The sequence below is a fragment of the Felis catus genome, chromosome A3, assembly GCF_018350175.1.
Source record: "Felis catus isolate Fca126 chromosome A3, F.catus_Fca126_mat1.0, whole genome shotgun sequence".
Taxonomy (NCBI): domain Eukaryota; kingdom Metazoa; phylum Chordata; class Mammalia; order Carnivora; family Felidae; genus Felis; species Felis catus.
Genome location: NC_058370.1, coordinates 47382793 through 47392199, shown reverse-complemented (window position 1 = coordinate 47392199; position 9407 = coordinate 47382793). Strand labels below are relative to the sequence as shown.

The 9407-nt window shown below is 54.9% G+C and overlaps 1 protein-coding gene across 2 annotated transcripts; it reads left to right on the top strand.

The window, feature by feature from the left end:
- The first annotated feature begins 3051 nt into the window (after positions 1-3051).
- Positions 3052-7450, top strand: FOXA2 (forkhead box A2). 2 transcript variants are annotated; one of them, XM_019826897.3, is made up of 3 exons: positions 3052-3315; positions 4353-4422; positions 5425-7450. In XM_019826897.3, exons 2-3 carry the CDS (start codon positions 4354-4356, stop codon positions 6727-6729), a joined length of 1374 nt encoding a protein of 457 aa, XP_019682456.1. In that variant the 5' UTR covers positions 3052-3315; position 4353; the 3' UTR covers positions 6730-7450. The 2 variants fall into 2 exon arrangements, with proteins under 2 accessions (XP_019682456.1, XP_003983881.2); XM_003983832.5 differs by lacking the exon at positions 3052-3315 and having other exon boundaries at positions 4000-4422.
- Positions 7451-9407: the final 1957 nt, after the last annotated feature.

The window sequence follows — 9407 nt, the reverse complement described above, 5'->3', positions numbered from 1 at the left end:
TATTTCCCATATTTTCCTGTAAATCTTGCCAAGGAGAGCAAGATTACATTGTATCCAGGCGCCTTGTGTGTTAAACTTATACTGTTATATAATGCTTTCTTTCCACTTTTATTAGCACGTTCCTGCGTTTTTTCCGAAGACTGGGACATGCTTAATCTTTTCTTCAATCTTTCACATAAATCTCTCTAGATAACTTATTCTGAGCTAATTATCTTTCCAATTGACCTCTCTCGTAAACAACTAGTGTTTGGGCCATCAAAGAACTATGAAAAACAGCAAGAGTATCTGAGGGTGTATTCAGTACCAAATAGACTAATTTTGATGGTCAGGCTTTTTTTTTTTTTTTTTTAATAAAATTTCAGAAACAACCCACCTGCAGAAAGTGAAATGATGATTATAACCTTTGGCACAACTATATGCCTTTTCTTTTTGAAGACCTGAAACTGACCCTGAAAGTTCCACTCTGTGAATATTATTCAGAGAGGTGTGGGCACCTGATTTCTGCCAACCCAAAAGTTTACTTTTAAAACGTGTATTTTCACAAGACTTCCCTAAGTCACCTTTCCATCTTCTCTGTCTTAATCTCACCTGCAGATCTGCCTGATTAGGCCCTAAAGCAAGGCCTGCCCTAGACATTTATTCTGTGCAGGACTTCAGGAATTGGAGTATGGATGAGCTGAATGCCACCCTTCACCACCACCACCACCACCACCACCACCACCCCGCCCCTGTTATTTTACAGGTTATTTCTTAGGGAAGTTGAACTCTGTTTATTGATATCCCCTTCCCCCAAGGGCTAGTTTCATATCCCAGAGAGAGAGCTCCCTGGTGAAAGGGGTTTTGCTAGAGGAATGTAGGAGCAGCGGAGGCCCAGATTTGAGCCCAAGTCAAATCCGCTGGGGCAGCATCCAGAATAAAAACAGCATGCTAACCCCAAGCACAGTCGTCTGTTATCAGGCGGCTTTATACGGAAACCGGGCAGCACCGAACGAAAAGAATGGGAAACGGGGAGGACACGGGCAAAGGAAAAAATTTGCCCATCTCAGTCCTAGGGGTTTAAACTAAGGGGGTATCAGGGAAAACATCTGTTTTCAACCCGAGTTACCCGCGAACTTTTTCCTGGAGAGAAGCTCCTGGAGCAATTTACAGCATTCCAGCCTGAGGCTTTCGTGCCAGACGCTCTGAATAAACCTTTAGAAACCGAAGCTGCCGGGGAGGAGCATGAGTGCGCAGGGAAAGTAGCGCCTCCAAAGAGCTCCGCGCCGGAGACGCAAAGCGAACCCCAGGCTTTGTGACAGTTCCTGCTTCCTCGCAGCCGCCTGTGCCCGGCTCCAAGCTGCCTAAGGGCACTGCAGCCCGCCCTCGCCTTCCTCGGAACGGCGGTGCGCTCAGGGAGGGTGCCAGACCCGCAGGTCCGACCCGACCGGCAGGAGGCGGTCTGGGTTTGCGCAGAGCCTCGGGAGCTCCAAAGAAATGCCATCCCCGTGTCGGAGAGGCCGGGAAAGATGCCGGGGCACTCGAGTTCCCGGGTTTCGGGGTTAGGACTCCGGGGGTAAAGAGGGTTCGGGTCGGGCCCGAGGACCGCGCGGCGGATAGGGGGCGCCCTGTCACTGCGGAAGCCAGTGCCGTGTGCTCCTGGGTAAGCCGGGATCCCGCCCACCAACTGTGGCAAGAACTTGCAAGGTTCGCTCTTTAGGAAGGTAGTTCCCTTTCCTCCAGAGGACCTTCTCTCTCCGTGCCACTCGCTCCTTTTGCTCGTGGAATAATTTCTAGAACCATATTTTCGATCAGTAGTAAAAAGAGAAAGGGAAGTGGAACACACACACGCACAGATTAGGTTAACTAGAATGTTCACTTCCATACACACCAGAAAGCCGTTTGTCATCGTTTCGCAGGTTTGTCTGGGCGTCACTTTTCTATTGGACATGAGAAGCGCCCCTGGGGAGTGGGGTTGACTGTGTTTTGGGATGTGTGTGTGTGTGTGTGTGTGTGCATGTGTGTGCGTGTGCGTGTGTGTGCGCGCCTGCATTTCTGCCCTGAGCCTATGCAGAAAGCTTTGAAAAAACAAATAATTTATCTTTTGAGTGCCAGTGTGCACCCCTCTTTCCCAAGCTTTGGGCAGAACGGTCACATTGCTCCCTCATGCTCTGAGACCCGGTGAGAAATGCTGGGGATCTGGTCCCTTTGGCTCCCCACCGCACACCTACACTAATTGTGCACACACCCCATGACACACTTCCCTGGTGCACTGGGCCAGCCTACCCCTCCCGGTATCCCTTAGCGCTGCTCAGGGCTTTCAAAGCAATGCAGACTTTGGCTTTGGGGTATCCTGCCATCCCCCACCCCCTACAGTCGCTCAGTGGGTTCATTAACCCTCTCACTATAAATTGGTAAAACCATTTGCATGGTTCAGCACAAAAGGTGCTGCCCTCAGTTGTATCTGGTTCAAAGCTATGCAGGCCTAAATTACCTGGGTAGAGGGAAGGAGTGGCTTCCCTACACAGACTGTCCTTCCTTGCTGGCCTTCTAGCCTGACACTCACCCAGCCCTTCCATTTTCAGTGCTCAGCTCTGTGCCTGCCACCTCGCCCCTGTCTTCTGACACCATTACCCATCACTCTGGACAGGTAGGCCAGATAACCACTATTTCCTATTTGTTCTTGACCTTTAATGTGGGGGGCACAGGATTGGATCCTCATGGCCCAGCCTGTTTTCAGAACCAAGAAAAGAAGTCCACATCAAACACCTGTAATACACAACCCCTGCAACCTGGGCTCACTGTGGTGTTGGTGGCTGGCCCTGGACAGATGATAATCTGAACCCAGAAGCTGGAGGAAAAATAAAAAGCAAGTATATGGTTTTGAGGCGTCTAATTCTTATAAAACAGCCCTTCGAGAAAACAGAGACCCTCCCTGAAGTAAATTCCATGTGTCCCATTATTGATTCCTTTATTCCCCTCTCTCCTCCCGCCTCAACCTCAACCTCCTGCCCTGTTTGTTTTAGTTACGAAATGCTGTGGGCACCTCGGTTGCGACTGCAAAGTAACCTTGAAACACGGCGTCCTGAATGTCAGAGACAAATAGCAGTCACCCAACCGTCGACTGAAGTTGGCGGGGCCGCGTGCGCCCTGCGCTCGGTGATCCGACAGTGCTCTTGCCCGCCAGCCGCCCCTCTGTCTGTCGCCGGAGGCTGGGCTCCGAAGACGCAAAAGCCGAGGCGGCCGGACCAGGCGCACCCCGCGCGCCTTCCGGAGCCGCTCCAAGTCTTAACTGTAACAGGGAGGGGCCTCCCAGGAGCAGCGGCAGGCGAGTTCAAGGTGTGTACACAGTTTTTCTAAATACGACAGCGCTTTGCAAATTGGCTCTGTCACCGTCTTGTCGTTTTGACAGGGAATGGAACACTGAGAGCGAAGAAACCCTAGATGAGTAAATGCGGCATTTCTAAGGCTCTGCAGAGGGGCAATGGGGCGCTGAGGCCCGGCGCGCCCTTCGACAGGCGCAACAGGAGCCGGGCTCTATGGGACCCGGCGGGGGTCGGAGCGCTGGGCCGCTCCAGGGTGTCTTCCTCCCAGGTCCCTCCTCCCACGGGCACTCCCCGAGGGCTCGGGGGGAAAAGGGGGCTGGAGTAGAGAGTCTGTGCGCCCACTCGCCCGCTCGCCTAGCCCTGTACCGGTGCGGGGCGCGGCTGCAGTGGGGCGGGCGCCGGGCGCCGAGGGGCAGGTGCCGGCGCCGGCGGAGTCTCCCTCTCACCTAGGTGTGAGCTGATTATTCAAATGGGCTGCCCCGGGTCTGGGGATTGGAGGCCCGCGCCGGCGCGCCGCGCTATATCACCAGCCGCCCACGTCACTGCGGCACTTGTCCGCTCCGCGGTCCACACCTCCTCCTCCTCCTCCTCCTCCTCCTCCTCCTCCTCCTCCTCCTCCTCCACCTCCTCCTCCTCCTCTCTTCCTCCTCCTCCCTCTCTCCACCCCCCCCCCCCACTCGCCCCCGCGCCTCGCGCTTCCCGCCGCCTCTGGGCAGCTCGGCACTGCCAACCTCGGCCTCCGCCCGGCAGCCCGCAAGCGCGGCGGCGGCGGGCGGCAGGCGCTCCCTGCAGCGGGGCTCCGATCCGGGCCTCCTCCCATCCTCGGCCCCCTCCTCCAGAGGCTTACCCCTCCCGCCCATTCCAACTACCGCCTCCGGCCGGCCAAGGAAAAGAGAGGGAGTGGAGCCGGAGAGAGGGAGCGCGAGAGAGGGAGGGAGGGGACGGTGCCTTGGCTTTTTTTTTTTTTTTAAAGAGGGTGGGGGTGGGGGGTGATTGCTGATCGTTTGTTGTGGCTGTTAAATTTTAAACTGCCATGCACTCGGCTTCCAGTATGCTGGGAGCGGTGAAGATGGAAGGGCACGAGCCGTCTGACTGGAGCAGCTACTATGCCGAGCCCGAGGTAGGCACTCGCCTTTTCCAGGGGGAAGTGGGGTGGCGGAGTTCGCTCAGTTCACCAACCTCAGGACAGCTTCCTTTGCCGGCACCCGCCCCCCACCCCCAGCCGCTCTGGGCAGCCGCCTTTTCCACCCTCCTTCGACTCAAATGGGTCTCTTTTTTATACGACACACTGTTAGCCTTGAGATAATATTAACTTTGTGATCAAATATTGACTTGCGGCGCCTCCAAATCCTCTTCGTGGCCGAGCCACGCACTATCCTAACAGAGTTATGTTTGGCAGCGCGCGGCTGGGGAGGGGTGGGAGGTCGGCCGGCGAGGGGGTGGGGAGCTGAAGAGGAGAAGGTTGGTAGGAATTGGGGGTTGAGGTAGAGGCAGATTCAAAGACTAGGGACAAAGAGAACGAAAGTTTGTGGCTGCAAAGCTTAGCCGCGTGTACTTCAGTTCTCGGTCTCCTCTCTGTCCCTCCACTCAGTGCCTCCAGCTGGCCCCAAACTCTGCGCAGGCACTGGGTTTCGGTTCCCCTGAGGCCAAGGATGGGATCCCGGGAGGAAGGATGAACCCTGGGACAAACTCCGCTTGAGGCCGCTGGGGCGTTCTAGGCTGTGACCCACAGGTTGTTCGCTAGGGTCGGAGGTGGCGTCCGAGACCGCGGCGCCGGTTCGGTATGCTGGCTGGAGAGTTGGGGAGAGGAGATGCATTTGGGGAGCCTGGGCTAGGGGTGCTCCAGGGGACCCTTGTTTTAGAATCTGAGCGAGGCGTAGAAGGGCTAGGATCCCGCCACACGCAAACAGCAGCAGCCTGCCCGCCACCTTCTCGAGGGCGATCCCGGCGCGCTCCGAGTGAAACGCACTGGGTGTTTGGGGCCGGGACCGGGCAAGGGAAGGACTCCCCAGAAGCCTCCCCGGAGGCGGGGGCCTGGGCTGGCCCGGTGGGTGGGAGGTCAGGGCACGCTCAAGCCGCGGTGCTAACGCTGTGCGCCTCCCTCCTCGGGCTGTGTCCGCAGGGCTACTCCTCGGTGAGCAACATGAACGCCGGCCTGGGGATGAACGGCATGAACACGTACATGAGCATGTCCGCGGCCGCCATGGGCAGCGGCTCGGGCAACATGAGTGCCGGCTCCATGAACATGTCGTCGTACGTGGGCGCGGGCATGAGCCCGTCCCTGGCCGGTATGTCCCCCGGGGCGGGCGCCATGGCTAGCATGGGCGGCTCGGCCGGGGCGGCCGGCGTGGCGGGCATGGGGCCGCACCTGAGTCCCAGTCTGAGCCCGCTCGGGGGGCAGGCGGCCGGAGCCATGGGCGGCCTGACCCCTTACGCCAACATGAACTCCATGAGCCCCATGTACGGGCAGGCGGGCCTGAGCCGCGCGCGCGACCCCAAGACGTACCGGCGCAGCTACACGCACGCCAAGCCGCCCTACTCCTACATCTCGCTCATCACCATGGCCATCCAGCAGAGCCCCAACAAGATGCTGACGCTGAGCGAGATCTACCAGTGGATCATGGACCTTTTCCCCTTCTACCGGCAGAACCAGCAGCGCTGGCAGAACTCTATCCGCCACTCGCTGTCCTTCAACGACTGCTTCCTCAAGGTGCCCCGCTCGCCCGACAAGCCCGGCAAGGGCTCCTTCTGGACCCTCCACCCCGACTCGGGCAACATGTTCGAAAACGGCTGCTACCTGCGCCGCCAGAAGCGCTTCAAGTGCGAGAAGCAACTGGCCCTGAAGGAAGCCGCAGGCGCCACAGGAGGCGGCAAGAAGGCGGCCTCCGGGGCCCAGACCTCGCAGGGTCAGCTCGGGGAGGCCGCCGGGCCGGCCTCCGAGACTCCGGCGGGCACCGAGTCGCCCCACTCGAGCGCCTCCCCGTGCCAGGAGCACAAGCGAGGGGCCTTGGGGGAGCTGAAGGGGACGCCGGCTGCGGCCCTGAGCCCCCCGGAACCGGCGCCCTCGCCCGGGCAGCAGCAGCAGGCGGCGGCCCACCTGCTGGGCCCTCCCCATCACCCAGGCCTGCCGCCCGAAGCCCATCTAAAGCCGGAGCACCACTACGCCTTCAACCACCCCTTCTCCATCAACAACCTCATGTCCTCGGAGCAGCAGCACCACCACAGCCACCATCACCACCAGCCCCACAAAATGGACCTCAAAGCCTACGAACAGGTGATGCACTACCCTGGCTACGGTTCCCCTATGCCGGGTAGCCTGGCCATGGGTCCGGTCACGAACAAAGCGGGCCTGGATGCCTCGCCCCTGGCCGCAGACACCTCCTACTACCAGGGGGTGTACTCCAGGCCCATAATGAACTCTTCTTAAGAAGAAGGCTGCAGCCGGCTAGCCGGGGACAAGGACAAGAGAGAGAGAAAGTGGGGAGAATTTGAGGAAGCGGTGTTGGAGAGAGCCAAGGGAGAAGAAATCCATTACTCCCCATCCCAAGGACAGCAGTCTCCCCTCACCTTCCCTCCCAAACAGCTCTTCCCTCCCAAACAGATGGGCCACACTGATACCTATTATTCTATATAAGGAGGGAAGGCAAACCGATAAAGAGTCAAAAAAGAGGGGGAAAAAAGAGAAAGAAAAGTGAAAAGAGCCTCCGGTTTCCACTACTGTGTAGACACCTGCTTCTTTAAGCATTTGCAAGTTCTGATTTTTTGTTGTTGTTGTTGTCTTTATTCCTCCATTGCTGCTGTTGCAGGGAAGTCTTACTTGATTAAAAAACAAACAAACAAAAAAAAACAAAAACAAAAACAAAAAAAATCCCACAAACTTTTGTGAGTGACTCAGTGTAAAACCATGTAGTTTTAACAGAGAAGCAAAGTTGTATTATTGTTCAAAAAGGAAAAAAAAATGATGTAAGGGTCTGTTGTAAATGACCAAGAAAAAAAATGCATTCCCATTCTTGACACGGTGAAATCCAGGTCTCGGGTCTGATTAATTTATGGTTTCTGCGTGTTTTATTTATGGCTTATAAATGTGTGTTCTGGCTGGAAGGGCCAGAGTTCCACAAATCTATATTAAAGTGTTATTGCCAGTTTTACCCTTTGAATCTTCAAAAATTTTTTTCCCTTTGCCTGACTTAAAAACTAAACAGGTCCAGAAATTATTTAAAAATAGGGGGAAAGAGATCCTGACTGGTTGCAGGTTTTATTTTATTTTGGTGAAGGGAGGGTCCATGGTGGTTGCTGTTTTAACAACATTTTATTATTAAAACTTTCAAACATGCTGAAGTTGGACAGACAGAAAACACACACGTACCCATTGCCCAGATCCTATTGTCTCGCTGTACTTGTTATATCACATATCTGTTCAGCTATCTACACCTCGATTGGTCCATTCAGATTATTTTTTCTAAATGCATTTCAGAGGAGATCAGGCACCGTTCAGGGTGTTATGGCCATAGACCTAGATGCATTTCAAAGTAAATTTCAGACATCAGTGCACTTACCCCTAAACACTTCAGCAAGCACATCAGGAAATAGAACTCAATATTGTTTATGATTAGTTTTGGAATTTTGAGTTTATCTTTACACACAACGAAACACAAAGATCTCAGGTGGACCATTCCCTGTGTTTGATGCAGCTGTATCTTTAAACTCAGGACAAAACTACATATCTTAATTTCCCATCAAGGCCATGTGAAGATGCAATGCTGATGTCTGTTCGGCCCCAGCGAGCTGACTTCTCTGGGGAGAGGCCGAGATTTTACATGTTTTTACTGTATTTCCAATCTTAGGCCTCCCTTCAACTCAGTGAACCCAGATTGGATTTGCAAATTCCTGGCTCAGCTCTTTCATCTCTGTGTCTCTAGCACCCCTTTTACCCTCCTATGGAATTGGAACTGCCTGGATCCTACGGCCTCAAGCTTCTGTCTACACACCAGGACCCTATCCCACCTTTCTTCTTCACTTAGGTGTTCTGCATGGCCTTGGTAGACTTAGCTGTAGCATGAGAGCAGTGAGGCCTCTGGGACCACCCCTTCTGGCACCTCATCTGGAGAAACAGACTTTCTCCTGATATTGGTGTTTACAGGAATCTCTCCAGATAATGGTCCAAATCTCCCTTTTAAAATAAGGTATTTTGGGGGATGACCCTCAGGTAAGGGGGGTGGGATATCTTGCGCCGCTTGTCAAACGATCCTGGCCAGTGGTGAGATCCCAGGGTTTGCAGATGTGCTTACCCCTCCTTCCTTCCCAAAAAACCCACGCCTTTGGACAGCATCCAGTTAGCCCAACATGGCAAGCCAGGATTACAGAGCCAAGGGGATGAAGAGGTGTTTTGTGAGCCTTAAAAGAAAATCCAAAAGTATAAAGAAAGGCCCAGAATAAATTCCTACAAATCTTGCTGTATCTCCCCACAGATGGCCCTAAATAGGCAGCCAACCCAAGTGGAAACCCCACAGGCTAAACGCGGCCTGGGGGCTTTGCCTGGGGCATGTGCCCGCCTACAAGCTGGCCAAGCGAAGGCAGGATCCAGTGTCCCTTGCAGACTTAGGGACATACCAGGCACAGCTAGCTTACGGTGGGTGGGTGATTACTCTCCGCTGGCTTCTGAAGTAGGGACTTTTTGTCTCAAAGTTTTACAGCCCAGGGCCCTGTTTTCAGGGACCAATTTTTTGGTCTTGTTGACCATCCAAATGTGGAATGTCCCAGGTTCGCCCCAACCCTGAGGTCCCCCCCACCACCACCACCTCCCTTCGCCCTCTGCCACCTTGCAGGGTCTCTGTTCCCTCAAACTCTGGCCTTCCCACGCGCTTGAGGTGGGTTTGCCCTCCCCTTGCACCACCCCCCCCCCCCCGTCTCCAAATCCCTTTTTAACATGCCACATTGTCCCGAGGAACACAAGGAAGAGAAATTGGGGCGGGGTGGGGGGGATCCGGAGGCCGCAGCCAGCAATCAGGCCCGTCTCTCCCCCTGGCAAGGACACACACGTCGTGAGCTCGGCCTGAAATGTGTTTCATTATCACATAAAAGGCTCCCGTGGCGAAGGAGCCCAGA